The 18,429-nt window shown below is 39.1% G+C and overlaps 1 protein-coding gene and 1 long non-coding RNA gene across 4 annotated transcripts; one reads left to right on the top strand and one right to left on the bottom strand.

The window, feature by feature from the left end:
• Positions 1–4,749: 4,749 nt before the first annotated feature.
• On the bottom strand, positions 4,750–7,783 carry LOC112197595 (pentatricopeptide repeat-containing protein At1g77405). Of its 3 annotated transcripts, XM_040518109.1 has the most exons (3): positions 6,178–7,783; positions 5,989–6,059; positions 4,750–5,854 (listed from the first exon to the last, which is right to left on the bottom strand). In XM_040518109.1, the coding sequence occupies exon 1, from the start codon at positions 7,688–7,690 to the stop codon at positions 6,335–6,337; it is 1,356 nt and encodes a 451-aa protein (XP_040374043.1). In that variant the 5' UTR covers positions 7,691–7,783; the 3' UTR covers positions 4,750–5,854; positions 5,989–6,059; positions 6,178–6,334. The 3 variants fall into 3 exon arrangements, with proteins under 3 accessions (XP_040374043.1, XP_040374041.1, XP_024194095.1); XM_040518107.1 differs by having other exon boundaries at positions 5,989–7,783; XM_024338327.2 differs by lacking the exon at positions 5,989–6,059.
• An 8,792-nt stretch (positions 7,784–16,575) lies between these two features.
• LOC112200623 lies at positions 16,576–17,113 on the top strand. The gene is made up of 2 exons (XR_002936396.2): positions 16,576–16,663; positions 16,989–17,113. It is a non-coding gene; the product is annotated as an uncharacterized LOC112200623 (long non-coding RNA).
• Positions 17,114–18,429: the final 1,316 nt, after the last annotated feature.

Below are 18,429 nucleotides of genomic sequence, written 5' to 3'. Positions count from 1 at the left end.
TGGAATAACCGACCAAGTTGTGTGCGCAGTTTAATTAGCTAGCTCACAATTGTTGTAATGTTTTAATGAAGAGTAGACTTAGCTAGCTCACAATTGTTCTTAAGTTTGAATAAAGATTGATTATTGTGTGAAGACGTATGCATGCTAGCTAGCTATAGGTTTTAGAGGAGAGACTGACGTAATAGCTACTTGAAGTGTATCATTGGGATTACTTTGTTTTGTCCGGAAAATATGAAGCTAGGTTTTTAATGTTCATCCAGTTTCTTCCGTCTATTGATAATTAACCAAATTTCAAGTATCAGGATATGATCTCTGTAAGCTTTTATTTGGACTTGCATATTGTAATACCCAGTATTGAGAAGCTAACTAAAACAAATGAAATATACATTAGTTACTGGTAGTAAATCAGGAAATTGAGCACTCAGTGTGTATTCAAAGAAAGTGAAAGGAATTATATCTTTATAACTATATGTGTGTAGGTCTCTAAGCCTACACGTGGTAGTATATTTCTTGCTGCCACATGCAAATCTGGAGGAAAGGGGAAGGGTCGAGAGACTTCGAGGAGGCAAAAAGAGAAAGATAGAGAAGAAAAGAGGATAGGGCAGGAAGGACGGGGGATCGAGTTACCGACTCTCTCTCTCTCTCTCTCTCTCTCTCTCTCTCATATATTACGGGGGTGATCAAAGGGATCTTTGTCCACAGGGGGGAGAAGGAAAAAAAAGAAAAGAAAGAAACCCATCCATCTTGGTCCTGATGGCTACCCAACTCCGTACCAACCATCTATAGAGGATAGATGTAGAAAGAGAGAGACGAGGCTTTGGGGTCTATGTGTTACACATATAACACAGAATTCATCAAGCACATGCATTTAAAGTTTTGGATCATATTACAATTAGGAAAGTGAATAAATATTGTAATATGTGGAAATCTAATTAAGATGTGAAGTAATATTTACATGAGCTTGCAGATTAGAGACTAACCATATGAATTAGGATTCCTCAATGGGTAAGGATCCTTAAGCATTGTCTCCTATAAATAACATGGTCCCTACCTTCACAATACACACAAGCAATATATTATCCCCATTATAGAGAGTATTGGAGAAAGGCAGAAGATCAAGTTATCGGCTTCGACACAATGGCATCTTCTTCATCAAGTAAGTATTCCAGAATCATTGGCCTCTGTTTGATATATCTGTGTTTGTGTTCTTATGGTGATATGATATTTCTAAGGATTATTTTACAATCTCGCCCCACGGACCAACCACGCACTCTCCACCCATCCTAGCTGCCACCCGCCCAAACTACACCATTAGTGTCTCGGTACTATTCTTTCAGCTAGTTAATTGGTACTAGCATATGGTTAAAGCGTGCCATGAAAAACATGCATGATCGATCTTAGTGAACAATCAAAGACAACCATACTGGTGTAGTGACTCATGTATTATTGGTGATGGTGCATCGTCACTATTTCGGATAGGAATCCTACATCACTTTCCATACTTTCCATATATGTTCCGTGTTTTCTCTGAATTTCATCAGTTCCAGGCTCATCCATGCTACAATTATGAGAGTTTGGATAACTTTCTCAATCTGATGCTCTTCACATATTTCTCGAAGGTGGATTTAGGTAACGACTTAGTACATAAGTCTGCTACATTATCCTCTGATTGGATTTGATTCACTTCAATCTTTAGGAATGATTGTTGTTACTGATTATAAAAGAACTTAGGCGCTATATGTTTGGTGTTGTCGCCCTTGATGAAACCTAACTTCATTTGTTTCAATACAAGCTGCATTATCCTCATAAATGCATGTAGGTTCATCTGTGGTAGACTTCAAACCACAAGTTCCTCGACTATGTCTAATTACAGACCTTAGCCATATGCATTCAAGCACAACTTCATGTAGAGCAATAATCTCTGCATGATTCGAGGAAGTAGCAACAAGGGTCTGTTTTTTAGACCTCCAGGATATCACGGTGATTCCCATGGTAAAGACATAACCCGTTTGGGAGCGACCTTTGTGAGGGTCAGAGAGGTATCATGCATCAGCAAAACCCATCAAAATATCACCGTCATTTTGATGGAGGGGAAGAGGAGGATGTCGGCCACTATGGTGGCGGCGGCGGCACCGTGCTCCCAAGTCTTTAGCTGGCGGCGCACGATGTTGACAACGACCTTTGGGCCAATGGAGTCTGATTCCATTCTTTCGTCCTTTGTTTTCTCTCTATAGGGATAAAATAGGCCCATATCAATCGTACATTTCAAGTAACGAAAGATTGTCTTTACACCAATTCAATGGCATCACGTTGGCGCAGAGCTACATCTAGCCAACAAGTTCATAACAAATGAGGTGTCCGGTCTTGTATTGTGTTAAGTACAATAATGTGCCTATTGCACTTAGGTAAGGCACTTCTGTCAATTAACACGTCTTCGTCATCATCCCTGAGAAAAAACGTATCCCTCTTAGGGTCAAGACTACGGACGGCCATGGGAGTGCATTTTGACTTTATCAAAATGGCAAAACATTCATTGACACGGTATACAAGTTCTAAATCTAGACAAAACCGTGTTCTCCCTAGGTCCTTCATCTTACACTCGGATTTCAAGTGTTTAGCGGTTTTCCTTAACTCTCAAGGGTTCCAATTATGTTTATCAACATAAACCGCAACAATTGCAAATCCGGAACTTGTCATGGAAACGGGCATAGTTCCTCATATCCCTAAGTAGTTACTTTAATGAGCGTTTCAACCTCATTGGAAACACGCTCCGTGGTCTAGAGCCACTTGATTTGGGTAAATGAAGTCCACAAGAACCTTCATGTATATTCCGTATCTAGATCCCTATAAAGATACGTAGTGACCACATTTGTAAGCTACATGTTCAGTTATTCGGAAACTATCAAACTAACAAGGTAGTGGAGTGCAATGACATCCATTACGGGAGAATATGCCTTCTCGTAGTCGATTCCAGGGCGTTTTGTGAGAAGGCTTGCGCCGTAAGGCGAGATTACCATATCTTTTTCTCATCACGCTATCTAACTAAGACCTATTATTGTCAACAAATTTTATGTTAGGAGGTGTTGACATCTCAGGCCCGAAATCCTTCATTTTCGTTAGTGAATCATTGTTGTTATTATTCTATTACAAGCTGTCAACTTTAAGGACAATGTTATCCAATTACTAAAATATAATTTATTGTATAAACTAAAACATAGTTTTTACATGTATTAGATATAATTTTTTTTTTTTAAATTGCGAATAATTCATAATTTGATCAAAATACCCTCAAATTATTGTAGAAAATTTTGACAATAAAGTTGACTAAGTGACTAAGACAAAAGACGATGGTTAAGTTGAGTGACCAAACTTATATTTTTGAAAGTATAGTGATCAAAGTGTCGAATCAGTTATAGTTGAGTGACCAAAATAATATTTTTCCCTAGCTAAAATTAGCTGGAGGCTTACTCAAGCTGATCATGGCTTGTGGAGTAGTAATATTTACTACGCCGGGCCATATACTTGCGGGACGGTTCCCTTATGCAAAAGATTGTCAAAAACCTACAAACTGTTCTAGTACTCAGAACAGTGTTGTGCATGGTGCTAAGTTACTGCTACATTGCATAAACTCTACTGCTGTTGTTCAGGATTTTTGGTTAGGACGAAATTGGAACCTTTCAAAACTCCAGTCTTGTCTTCACATTGACTTGGTGAAGATTATTAGTAATATTTTCCTGTATCTCTTTTGTGGTGATAACTGATACGAAGGTACATCGAATGGCATGTTATAAGTCAAATATTCCTATCAGAACTTCTGTGTGAATTAGGATCTTCCTGGTTGTAGATGGAAAGAGATCCGGTCCTTGCCTAGGCCACCCAAGCTTAAGATTTTCACCTGGTTGCTTGTTCAGGGAAGACTTGGTGAATGCAGAGAGTTTTAAAAGGAAGCTCACTACTACACCAAGTTATCATTTTTGTCCTGACCAGGTAGAAACCATGATTCACCTGCCTCGTGACTGTTCAAGAGCTCCGCAGGTTTGGCAAAACATTGATATCCTTGCTAGAGTGGTCAACCGTTTTTTTGTAAATGGCGAATATAAGCAGAAGGATTGTAAGTTAAAAACTATGAAGTGGAATGTGATCTTCATCATGTGTTGCTGGTTCATCTGGAAATGGAGATGCAAAGGCCAAAGGCTATGCTTCTGAAGGGTTTACCGCACTAGCAAATCTGCTACTGAAAAGAGTTTTAAAGTTTAGATGTTGTCCTGGTGTAAACCTCCTTTGGGTCATTTTAAGTTGAATGTTGATTAGTCGAGGTCTGCAAGTGGTGCAATTGGTGCTGGGGGAGTAATATGGGAAGATACTGGATGGTGGATTAGATGTTTCATGATGAACACTGGTGGTGGGGAGGTTCTTCAAGCTGAAGCTGGGGCTTGTATCAGGGTTTGCTCTTGGCTACTCAATTGAAGATTATCAAGCTTCAAATACATTATATCTGATTCTGCGGTGTTGGTTAACCTCATTAATACTGAGAACTCCACCCTTGGAACTCTGTTTGAGAATTGTAGTGTTCTAATGGGATGTTTTAGCCATCTGCTTTGAAGCATATTCTTAGAAAAAGGAATACGGTTGCAGTCTCTGATATGCTTGCAAAGGATAGCACTGAAAATGTGCAAGATGTTTGCAACTTCAGAAACCCGCTGTGTTTGGTGAGTTCGGTGGTATTGCCAGAATGCCAGGCCAAGCCAATTCCAGAAGAAAAAAGATCAAAGTGTAATGGAAGAGAAAACTCAGATGGTAAAATCCAACGGAGATACAGAGTACATGGATCACACATGTACGACGCAAAAGATTTGCCCTCGCCTAAATGTTATGACACAAGACAATAGGGAAAAGAAATCAGCTTACAACCTGCGGGGATTCACATGCAGCGAGGAAGCCACTGAAACTCCACAGCCACATGAAAAGCAGCAGTGACTAAAGTAGGTACACCTGAACCTTTAAGCTCAGAAACTATGCCCTCAATTCTTGGAATCTCAGGAATCGACATCGACAATATCATTACATGTAACAAATACTGCCTACAAGCATAACCAAGCGCATGTAGCACTCGCTGCACCAACAAATGAGATATGCCTCTATGCCAAGACTCGAGCATTGCAGTAACTTTTGGAACATTAGTTAGTAGACCAGCTGTGCCTTCCCTTGGAGCTGCCTTGAGCAACAAAACAACACATTCTGAAGCTATATCTGCCACACTACCTCCGTGAGACCTACTTAACACTAGCAATACAGCAACATTGCTGTCAAAGTCCGTGATATATCTTATACCTTGCTGCTGATCACCATGGCTCAGAAAGTAACTTGCATGGTTTCCATTTCAGGAGCAGATGTCAGAGCCAAGCATAGCAGAACATGTTTACATTTGCACTTGAGAGATCGCCCAGCAAAAACTCAAAGCATTGCAAACTATCTTCAGATGTAGAATGTCTGCACTTTTGATGTAACTATAATCAATCAGCATCACAAGCAGCTTTTGCGCGTACAAGGGGATTGGATCTTCGTCTTCAATCAAGGAAGGGTAGAGAGGAAGAAAGTTTGTATTGGATATGGATTGCAATTCTTTGGACCCTGGCTCATCTTCAGATTGTTCATTAAGAAAAATTACCATCACATCAAACAAGATTTTGAAGCACAGAAACCTGGTGTCACCATCCTTGTTGCCCTTATACAGAACAGCCAAACTGGGGAGAACCTCACGGGTAAAAATATCAGGGCTTTTGAGAATTACAAGCGACTCGTCGGCGACAGATTCAAGAATTCGAAGAAGAGTGATTTGAAAGTCATCCCTGGCCTGGAAATCAATAGTAAGTTAGTAATCAGTATCAATGTCAGCATATAGCATTCTGTCTTCAATAATCCCTATCTTAACACCAGCTCAACAAATTATATAAAGATGACAATGATGAGAATTAAGTTGAGACATACCAAATCCATGTGCCTGATGCTGACTGAAAATTGCTTTATACTAGATACATCATACAAATCAAACAGTTGCTCTACAAATATATAACAGGAGGACAAGAATCATTAACAAGTTATCTTATATCAATTGTTCATCGAGATGAGATTTTTGTATGCCAACCAAGGGAAGTGCATGAACTTCATGGTTAGTACCTCCATTTGTAAACAAAGGAGTGCAGCCGCGCACTTGACTGTTGAGGTAGCCATGGCTGCTCAGTAACAAACTTGAGAGCTCCAGAAGAGATTATTATCAGAGACTCTTGCCATCTGCAATTCTTGATAGGGTAGAGCAAAACCTCTTAAAAAATGATCATGTTTCCACCATGCTATCATACCCTTTGCGAGTCATTATTGGCTTCACCTTCATTATGTGCTTATATCTCCTCTGCATACCATCTTCTATTCTTTTTCGCAGGCCATCATCAAGTAAATTGACCTCTCCAGCTGAACTCATTGCATTGCAAACTAATTTGTAAGTATATTCTCTAGGTATTGACCCTCCATCAACCAACTCAACAAGAAAACCCCAAGCCTCTGTAACCCTTCCTGCTTCACACAGGGCATGAATGATTGGAGTATACGAACTTGAAGTGGCCAATCCATGATTCATATTCTGCATCCTTCTTAACATATCCACAGCCTTGTCAATCTCATTAACAGCAGCATAGCATCTAATAAACGAATCATAAGTAACCCGGTTGGGGGTACAATCCCTCTTCTTCATATCCCCAAACAACTCCAACGCCCTCTCTATCCTGTAAGTCTTGCAACAACCATTGATCAAAGCATTGTAAGTCACAACATCAGGAACAAAACCTCTAAAGAGCATATTCCGAAACATGTGGTTTGCTTCCCACAACCTCCTCCTAGTGGCCTTCCTGCACCCAGTCTCCAACCCATATCTACAATACGAGCTTATCAAAATCGTGTAAGTGAATGTATCCGGCGGGCATCGAAAACCCGGCAGCTCCATCTGCTCCAGCAAAAACCGAGCCTTCTTGAAATCCCCAACTCTGCAAAGCGCGTAAATAATAGTGTTGTAAGCATACGCATCCGGTTTGCAATGAAACTGCTTCATCCTATAGAAAGCCGCCAATGCTTCGTTGACCAATCCCTCTTCTCCTAGGCATTTCATCAAACAGGTGATCGACTGTGTCGTTACAAGAGGGCTTTCACTACCCCCTCTCTTCGACATGTCTTTCAGAAAATCCCAGAGGGCCTTCAACCGATTCCCTTTAGCCAAAACGACAGCCATGTCTCTGCAAGTTCGCTCATTGTGGTTGAACCCGAAATGGGTTTCGACCCAGTAGTAAAAATCGAGGGCTCTGTCCACTCCCAGATTGACCTTGCTGAGGTCTCTGTGGGCAGCTGCTGGGCCAAGAATGAGCACGTCGTTGTGGAATTCATATGTTTCTCGCCTGAGATGGCGTTGCTTTAACGGAGCGCGGTGCCGGAAGCCGGCTTGGCGACCTATGGAGCGAGGGGACTGGAAGAAGAATCTGGGGATGGAGGTTAGGACTTGGGAGACTGAGTCGGAGGTCCATGGTTGAGTTGTGGTGGCTGAAACTGAGGGGTTTGGGTCAAAAGGTTGGTTTTTGAGCATGGCCGTCAGGACTTGGTTCACTAGTGGTGTGTAATTGCGGTTCAGAGGTTTTGAGTGCTTCATAGTTTTTTGCACCTGCAATCTTGTTCAAATGAGTCCGGAGCATTTAACTATGGCATAATTCCTACAAACATTGAAAGCTAAACTTGTCTAATTACCTAGGATGAACCCTATCAACACCTATATTAATCACCATTTCATCGATTTTACATAGACATCAATAATAGTAGAACTTAAATCAAATTCATACAGGTCTACAAACACAGTTATCAGAAGTAGAACTCAATGAAATTGAAACAGGTGAATGATATAAGCAACAACCATTTCATCCGACATGCGTATTTTTGATTTTCCAATGAATTTACATCTTTCATTAATGGAAATTTTTTGCGCCGGCAAATAATAGGAAGACATATAAAGTAACAAATAAATGATTAACTTCATTATTATAAACCAAGTTATTGAATATTTCAAATAAATCCCGAATACCCATTCGAAAGGCAGATAGCTCCACCTCATTGTACTGCTGCCTCTGCGAACAGTTGAATCACATAAACATGTTTAATGAAACAATCGACCAGAGATAGGATATTGCAAAATGTCACCAAAGAAAGTGGTGTAACGAACCAGACCTCCTCTATGCTACCATTAGGGGTGTGCAAAACACGGTACAAACCGGTCAAAACCGACCGGTAAATATGGTTTGGTTTAGGTTTTTTAACTTTAAAAATTGAAAGCCGGTTCAATACCGAACCAAACTATTTATGAATTGGGTTGGTTTGGTTTCTCTTTTGCTTAAACCGCGGAACCCGAACCGACCGGTATGTTTGAAATATAATAAGAAAAAGTGTTAAATATATATATATATATATATATTCATTTGTCCAGTCATTGTAAGTAAGTTCTAAATATCTAATTATAATTTTATTCTCAAATGATATACTACCATATCAAATCTAATGCCCAAAGGCCTAGAAGTCTAATAAATAATCGCCACAATTAATTTGATCCTCTCATATCACATATCTCAATCTCTCATTCTCTAACCTTTAATACCACCCTATTAAGCTAGTATTTATAGCTAAGCCATCAAATAATTCAATCACTTTGAATCTATTCTAGATTTTAGTTTTTGAATATTAGTTTTGGATTCGATTATTGTATTTTAAATTTAGATTATGCTTATTTAATATAACTTTATTATTTAGATTGAATTTTACTAGATTTTTTTTTTCATAAATAGTATGTTAATATAATATAGGTTAAAACCGCCTAACCGACCGAACCAAACCATCTTGAATTGGATTGGATTGGATCGGATTAAGCTTATTTTTTTTAATGATCGGTTGTCCAAAATGCTTAAACCGCTCACTTTAGTATAGAGACGGTTTAGAGTCAAAACCGAACCAATCCAATCCGTGTGCAGCCCTAGCTACCATCTTCTAAAAGCCCCTCCCTATTAGGGAGCATCATCACAAATAAATACAATCTAAATAAGCAAAAACAGTAAACAGGCAATTGCTGGCTCCAATTAAAAAGTATTTTTCAATGAATCTTACCCACTTCACATGAGATGAAGCAAGCACAACATTATCAAATGCATAACCAATGACCATAGGTAATACACTAAATTATTTCATGATTTGCATATAACCAAACAATCTGACTGAGAGTAACAAATACGGAATCCAAGAATCCCTTTTAGGATCAAAATTTTTAAAATCCAAACCCCAAACCCCAAGCCTTTTTTTTTATTAGTTCAAAACCTTACGTTTACAATATTATTATTTTTAAATAAAGAATAATCAATTGACACACACGGCTTCACTGCAAATTAAAACCACCAACCAGGCATAGAGGATATCTCCTCTGCATATCGTCTTCTATTCTTTTTCGTAGGCCATCATCAAGTTAATTGACCTCTCCATCAACCAACTGAACAAGAAAATTGCAAGCCTTTGCAACCCTTCTTGCTTCACACAAGGCATGAATGATTGGAGTATATGAACTTGAAGTGGCCAATCTATACTGATTGTTGGATTATTGGATTGATAATTTGGGGGCTTAACATCCGTAAATTGTGCATTTACTATTGTGGAAAAATTTGGCCTTCGATAGAACCATAACAAATTTTAAATCACACAAATCATCCATGCGTCCTTGATTAAAGTTGTTGCTGGTCTGAATTTTGCATTTCATGTGATTTATCCTCTTATTCAACTTTTTTTATATTGTATCGTTACTGTATGTAAGGCTCTTGGAAAAACTCGCATCGGGGGATAAATCCTAGCGTGACTGAAAGATGAGATATAAACCTTCTTCTTCTTTTTTGGGACAAAAAAGAACAGACATAATCAATTGTCTTATAGAAATTTGTATTTTGTGAGATTTCAATTAGCTTAATTAATAGTATAATCGAGTTTGCTTTCTCCCCATTCACGCTAGGATCAATTTATTATTAAGAAAATGACTAACCCTAATTGCTTCCTAACCATATGTAGTGACTTTTTGAATGACCTCAGTGGGATTACAAAGTTCAACCCATTTTACTTTGATCAAAGATATGAAATTGTCTACTTAGTTACAAGCAATGGAGGTTCCTCCTGCATTTTTCGAAGGATGCGAAAAGAGGCTTGAAGTCTCCTTTTTTGGGTCAGAAGTTGGGTTAGATCTGCGTGCCCTCAACTGGGGAGATACATGCTAACTATGGGTAGGAAGCAGGAACCATATGATGAGGTGTTGACAAAGATGATGGATGCGGTCAAGTGTAGCATAGTTGAGATTGCTGACAAGCTCTCCAATGACTTTCTTAATGCTTATATGCTTTTAGAATCAATCATGTTCATTTTCCCAATTAAACTCATTGTGAAGACTTGTGGGGTAACCACTCCATTGTCCTTGCTCAAGCCTTTGTTGGATGAAGCTAAAGATCTCAAGTTATTTCCAAACGATGTTGTTTACACAAGAGGAAGCTTTATCTTTCCCCACTTACAAGATAAGTAACACAACAATTTGGGAAAAATTCACCAACGGTGTCTGGACAATTTGGTGACTTTCACAACGATACCTGAACTCTGAATGTTATCAATGTGATACCTAGACTTTACTTTTCGTATTATCGTCATACCTCTGGCAAATTTCCGTCACGTCTCCGTCAACTATGAGCACGTGTGACTCACGTGAGCCCAAAAATGAGGGCAAAATTTTTGCCCTCAATTTGTTTTAGGGAAAAATTCACCAACGGTGTTTGGACACTTAGGGGACTTTCAGAATGATACCTGAACTTACAAAGTTATCAATGTGATACCTGGACTCATTTTTTCGTATCAACGTCTTACATACGACCAATTTCCGTCACGAAACTGTTAAATTTTGCACGTGAGCAACTTAATGAAGACAAAAAGAACCGATATACCCTCAAATTTTTTTTTTCTTTTTCTTTTCTTTCTTTCTTTCTTTCTTTCTTTATTCTTCTTCTTTCTTTCTTTCTTTCTTCTTCTTCTTTTTTGGTTTCTTCTTCCCCTGATTTGAATCATCAAAATTCAAATCATCTTGCTTGTCTGATTCCCACCGCCGATTGCCGATCAAACACCGCCGCTGCGTCTCAATCCACCTTCATACACCGCAGATGTTTTTGGTTCCCCCCACTTCAAATCCTACAGCAAATTGAAATTGTGCACTGAGGCTTCGCCGCTCACTCCGAATTCATCCCCGCTGCCGCCGCCAATGACTTGGCCACCACCACTCTCATTCTCTCATTCGACCCCCTTTTATACATCATTGATCAGAAACTCAGACCCCACCAGCCCTCCATTCTCAAATCACAGCTCCAATCCTACCCCGCCATCCTCTTTGTCGTTCCCGACATGCAACACCATCTCCACACCATCCTCACCTGCAACTTCATCGGTCTAACCGACAACTTCGGCCTCTAGCCCAACTTCGATAAAAGGCAATTGTAGGCAGACAAAGATTAACAACTTCGGCCTCCACACCATCCTCACCTGCAGAAAATTCGAGTTGTTCTGATTCACCAGCTCCGCCACTCCGTTGCTACCCACCATTGCGCCTTGTTGATTAGCAGACAAAGAACTCGGAGCCTCCACCATCGAGAAATGGAGGCTCGCGTTCTGCGTGTCCTGCGCGGCAGATATCGGCACTGTCGGAGAAGATATTATTTGAACAGAAATTGAGTTCGGGTTCCACGGCGACAGCTCATCGAGCTCGTCGATTGCTGCCTTGGCTTTCTTGATGAGCCAATCGACGGCCTTGCTAGGCCGGTAGTATCCGAGCTGGTCTTGCGCGTCATAGGATTGAATGGCGATGTGGGCGGCGAGCCGGACGCGATGGTCCCTGGGGCCTTTGGCGGTGCAGACCTTGCTGTGGCGGTCCTTCCTGCCGGTGGACCTTAGAATGTGGCCTCGAGCCTCCACGATTTCGCTGGCGGTGGAGGAAGAAGCAGTCCTTATCCCCAAATCCAATCGAGAAGCAGCGGAGGATGACGTCATTGTGCGGTGGTGGAGGTTGTTGTGGCTCTCCCCCATTTTTCTTCCTGCATATTCGATGGTGGTTCTCCGAAAGCGGTGGTGTTGGCAAGGAGAGAAGGAGAGAAAAAAGAAACCTAAAAAGAAGAAGAAGAAGAATAAAGAAAGAAAGAAAGAAAAGAAAAGAAAAGGAAAAAAAAAAGAATAAAGAAAGAAAGAAAGAAAAGAAAATGAAAAAAAAACTTTTGAGGGTAAATCGGTCTTTTTGTCTTCATTAAGTGACTCACGTGCATCACACATGCAAAATTTAATGACTCTGTGACTGAAATTGGTCGTAGGTACGACGTTGATATGAAAAAATGAGTCCAGGTATCACATTGATAACTTTGTAAGTTCAAGTATCATTCTGAATGTTCCCTAAGTGTCCCGACATCATTGGTGAATTTTTTCAGAGGGTAAATCGGTCTTTTTGTCTTCATTAAGTAACTCACGTGCATTGCACGTGCAAAATTTAATAGCTCCGTGACGGAAATTAGTCGTAGGTACGACGTTGATATCAAAAAATGAGTCCAGGTATCACATTGATAACATTCAGAGTTCAGGTATCATTGTGAAAGTCACCAAAGTGTCCAGACATTGTTGGTGAATTTTATAACTTTTTTTTTTACAAAATTGGTGTTGAGAGTGCTGTGCTGGGTAACCAAACTGGAAAGCAGTGGCATGTTTATTTTTCTGGTGAGAGCGACCATCAATTAACTCTTGTGTATGACGGGTTTGGATGATGAAAAAGCTGCTGTGTTTAACATAAAAAACACCAAGATTGACATCCGAGGAAATGACAGATATATCTGGCATACGTAAAATTCTTCCCGACTCTAAGGTAACTGCTATTGCCTTTGATCCATCTGGCTACAGTATGAATGCAGTGATACTAGTAAAGTATGAATGATTCATGTTACTCCACAATCTAAGTTTAGTTTTGCTTCTTATGAGTACTATGGCTATGATTTCAACACTCTGAAATTTCAAGAGCTACTAGCAAGGGTTGTCACATGTTTCAGGAACCATATGATAAGTTGTTGACAAAGATGATGGATGCGGCCAAGTGTCACATAGTTGAGACTGCTGACAAGCTCTCCAATGACTTTCTTCCTATATTTTAAAAAGAGAATCAAAGGATTTCACTCCTACTCCCATGGTGACTCGAACCCATGACCTCGATCTTAGGTAGTGGGTGCTCTAACAACTGGGCTAACACCACAAGCTCTCCAATGACTTTCTTAATGCCTGTCTGCTTTCAGAATCAAGCATGTTCATTTTTCCAAGTAAACTCATTGTGAAGACTTGCGGGGTAACCACTCCACTATCCTTGCTCAAGCTTTGTTGGATGAAGCTAAAGATCTCAAGTTATTTTCAAAGGCCGTTGTTTACACAAGAGGAAGCTTATCTTTCCCCACTTACAAGACAAGCAGCACACCAATTTTGCTGAGGAAACCAATGTTTTGAATCACTTTTTTTGACAAACTTGGTAATGACACTACTAGACACCTGGCCAAAAGATTCAAAGACGTTTTTTTCTTTGATTGTCCTTATAACTCATAAGCGATGTAGGATTTTTTAAACCTTCGTGTTTTTCTGTTTTTAGCGGCTTCTTTCTCCCACCAAAAAGAAGAAACAAATCTCCAATTGCTTTCGTGTTCTCTAACTGAGCTTTCTCTCTCTTTAGACCAAAAAATAAAAAGACTAAGCTTTCTCCAAATTGAACCTTCTCTCATCACCACAACCCCTCCATGATTCACATCACTACAAACCCATCATCCACAAGCACTCAAAATCGACCTTGGACTCACTGTGGCTTCATTGATGGCGTCTGCTCTATCATTCACCAAAGTGTCCCGAGAACAAATTCTTCCGCTTCATCACCACGCACAACCGCTAAGCGGACCTTTGCCATATGAACAACTGCAACCTAGTGAAGGGCAAGATCTCATACTCGATTCGGCAGGAGTAGGTCATACTCTCATTTTGCACAAATCTACCTCGCAGATCTATAGTATCTCTTTGATATAGGTTTTGTAATCCATGTTCTAGATCTGTTCTTTATAGTTATGTCTTGATTTGAGGATCTGAGGTTTAAAAGAACTTTACATATATGAGAATAGCTAGCACTCTGCTAGGGTTGGGAGAGCGTCGTTCTTGGCTTCTCTGTACGTTACTCCATCATCGATGGAGTACCTTTCCGGCACCATGTTCGGTGTCGAAACCTTTGCGCACGGCTTCTACCCTGCTTCTTTATCAATCGCAGCAAGCCTGCTTCCTGGTGATGACTCTTTGCTCTCGATCTGATTGTGGTTGGTGGGGAGAAGAGCGGGCTGCGCTGCCGCGTGGGATTGGAAGGGTGCAGGCTGGTCACTGACTTCAACTGAGCCGGGCACATATGAAATGGGATCTGGTGGTTAGATTTGGTCCACTGGCGGGGTTGATGGGCTGTTGCTTGACCATGTTCTCAGGTGCAGGGACGAGGCCAGATTGGCGGCCGGCGAGGATTGGCTTTGGCGTTAGGGTCCCTGCGGTTTTGACCAGAGAGGGTTGAGACTGAGTAGAATCTCTTCGGATCTACATCGGAACTGCCCCAATACTGATGGGGAAGGAGGCGACGCCTTGATTCAAGAGGACGTGTCCGGGATGGGTTTTCTCCAGCGAGGATTGGCAGAGCAGTGGCTAGGGTCGAAGGCCAAGCAGGACTGGGTGCCCAGAGTGTTTTTGGGTGTCCAATGGGCCTGGGCTTGTTTGGGTTACTCAAGACGGGTCTTTGCTTGGGCCTTGTCTTCTGTTTGGATTCGTATCTGGGATCCTGGAGATTTTTTATGGATTCTTCTTTCTGCTACATTTTGGAATTGGAATTTCGGTTACTTAGGTAGAAGATTGCTCTCTACTCAACGTATTACTTTGCGTGGAGTGGGCAAGGTCGGTCACACTACCGCCGGTTACCTTGATAGAAGGTTACCCTCTATTCGACGCATATTTTTGCGTGGGAGTATGGTTGGCCATACAATTGGTACCGTTTTACATAGCCCGGACTCTGTCTGGTGCCTCATCAAATGCTTAATTGCATCCTTCATATCCTTGCTAGGTTTTATTTTCGATGCTTTGTTGCATCTAGTACTTCTCTTGTTATTTTATATTTTGATGTAGCTTCTACATCTATAAGTTGTAATTTTTCTTATGTTTATTATTAATAAAATGGTTGACTATTACTCTAAAAAAAAATGCCTTGATTTGAGGTTTGATAAAAATTTAGGAGCTGAGATTTGAAATTCTGAGTTTGATTTAAGACTTTTCCTCAGGTTCTTTGATTTCTTTATTTTATTTTATTTTATTTTATTTATTTTATTCTTTTCCATCTACAGTTCTGCTCAGGGGCCAAAAAGGAGTGGGGAAATTTTTTTTCATGACCAACAGATTGATACTCTTGGGTCCGTGAATTAAGAATGAATGTTAGTCATCTGAGTTCTTTGTGTGATTGTCCTATGATTTTATGTTTCATTTATTAAACTTTACACAATACATGTCTAAAATCTTCACACCTATATTCAATTCATGGGCATAATTAAGTGAGTCGTTAAACAATTTGAATGTTATACCAACTGTGTAAGAATGCTTATTGTTGGTGTTATTGGCTTGGTCATCTTGGCTGCAGTGACCCTACTTGGTATTCTTGCAAGGGGCTCTTGTTTTTAACACAAGTGTTTTAGTATTGTAGATTAAATACTTCCAATGAATATGCAAACTATGTATTAGCTTTTGAATTTGGTGATTCACTTGGACAGGGACAAAGGGATAAGGTGAAGCTTTTGGATGCAAAACAGTCCACTATAAGTGTTTATTTGGACTACTACTGAGGTTGTTTGCTTTCTTAAACAGGTCAAGGAATTTCCTAGTTTGCTACAAATGATTCGTTAATTGTTTTTTGAATTGTTAGATTGTTTTTTCTCGCTCTAGTAGTGGAAACTCTTGGTATATGTGTGTATTTTTAAGTTTGACTATATTATTTTAATTTCTTTGATTGATAGCAGGTTGGGTTAAAAGAGCAATTAAGTTGATAGTGCTATCTGCTTTCAGGTACTTGTTTCTTCACTAATTTGTCTATTTTCTATTTAGTTCTTTGATAACTTTTTCAATTTTGGTTAGAATATTTTAATGTACTAAACTTCTAAATGCTACTTTAAAGAACATAGATCATCCTTGTAGGAGATGCCACTTCAGGGGGTGGTTTATGCTCTTAGTCACACTTTTATGAACAGATTCATATAAATCTACACTCTTATTTCTTAGTTTGATCAATTGTGTCATCATTAGTTAACTAACCAACTCTCTTTTTTGTTCTGATTTCATAAAGCTTAGTTAGTTGACCAATGTAATTGTAGAGCTATCAATTTAGTACCCTGAATTTTTTGAGTATTATGAACTAAAAATACATTATGGATATTTCAGGTGATAATTGGAGATCCAACTAGCTCTAATGTGGTCCAAGATTTTTAGAGAAAGTAAGGTAAGATCCTATAAACCGAAAATTACGAAAATTTCATATCTGAACTCATTGAATTCATGAGTCTATTGCTGGGACTTAGTTGTTAGCGATAATAGACATACTTATGACATTGTTGGCTTGCATCTCTCACATAGACCTTATTATATAATATTCTAGCTTTCCTGTAGTTTAGCTCACATATGCTAGTTTCCATTAATATGCTGATTTAAATCTTTGGAATACATGTACTTCAGTTCTATTTGAGAGTAAGAATATTGGTTTTGATTGAGAAGGCTTATGTTCGCATTGGTTATCATTCTTTAATATACTTTTATTGATATTGCAGTTCAAGACAAACTCATGATGCTCATGATGAATGTGATGTGGATTGAGCGAAGTTGTAGTCATATTAGATTGTAAATTTTAGTTTAGTGAACTTGGGAAAATAAATCTATGCTCATTAATATTGTACTTTGGATGTAGATATATAATTTTGGTTAGTAATCATGTGTAAATTTGCATATTTGAATATTTTTTTTATATGTCATGGAAAAGGTACAAGGACGTTTTTTCTTCGTCCTCATATATGTTTAAGGATGTTTTTATGAAATACTATGACGTTTTTCTCGTGTACTTATATATATTAGTTGACGCTCTTTTCAGTTATAAAGACGTATTTCTAGTGTCCTTGTAGACATTAGATGACGTTTATTAATAAAAACAAGGACGCTTTTTTAGTGTCCTTGTACACATTTAAGGACGTTTTTTTCAACGTCCTAAAAGATGACTTACTATGACTCCTTAATAGATGACCTTTTTTTAATGTGTCATCTAAAATTTTTTAGGACATTTTTTGAACGTCCTTAAATCTATTTTCTGTAGTAGTGTGAGAGTGTTGTGCTGGGTAATCAAACTGGACAGTAGTGGCATGTTTATTCTTCTGGTGAGAGCAACCATCAATTAACTCTTGAGGTGTGTATGACTGGTTTTGATGATGAAAAAGTTGTTGTACGTGTTTAACATAAAAAATACCAAGATCGACATATGAGGAAATGACAGATATATCTGGCATACGTAGAATTTTTCCTGACTTTAAGATAACTGCTATTGCCTTTGATCCATCTAGCTACAGTATGAATGTAGTGATACTAGTAAAGTATGAACGATTCATGTTACTCCACAATCCGAGTTTAATTTTGCTTCTTATGAGTACTATGGCTATTATTTCAACACTTTGAACTTTCAAGAGCTACTAGCAAGGGTTGTCGCATGTTTCAAGCCTAAATGGTTCACTATTGCAATCCATGGATCTACTAACATGGTGTATGAGGGAGAATTCATCAGTAAAGATTGAGCATTATAGGGAGGAGAATTGCAGCACTAGTACTCTTGGAAAAGGAGGTTCAGTGGTCTTCTATACTTTCAGTGAGGAGCTAGCTGGTAAGCTAATTGTGGACAATGGTGAGAGGGTTGAGGCTTGAGTTGCTTGGATTCTAGTTAGAGCTACCATTGCCAACTATGTTTTGTTTGGAACTTACATTTTCTTTTTTGCTATTGAACATGAGAATATGCAATTTCATTTTGGTATTTGACTGTTTAAATTTCTATAAAAAAAAAAGAAAAAAGAAAAGAATATGTAGTGACTTTTTTATTTATATAAAAGAACTATTCACTCGATCTAGAATTATTGTCTTGTATCATCCCAACCTACCATTCTTCTTTGTAAAGCATATTTGTCACATGTAGTCATGTATCATCAAGGGCACGAGTAAAACACCTTTAAGCAA

This window comes from Rosa chinensis, chromosome 4 (assembly GCF_002994745.2).
Source record: "Rosa chinensis cultivar Old Blush chromosome 4, RchiOBHm-V2, whole genome shotgun sequence".
Lineage (NCBI taxonomy): Eukaryota > Viridiplantae > Streptophyta > Magnoliopsida > Rosales > Rosaceae > Rosa > Rosa chinensis.
Note: the sequence above shows the minus strand (reverse complement) of the source record. Positions and strands in the feature narration are given on the sequence as shown.

Bases quoted from the DNA above. Each gene is read 5' to 3' on its own strand.
- LOC112197595 (XM_040518107.1), bottom strand. From the start codon at position 7,690: ATGAAGCACTCAAAACCTCTGAACCGCAATTACACACCACTAGTGAAC.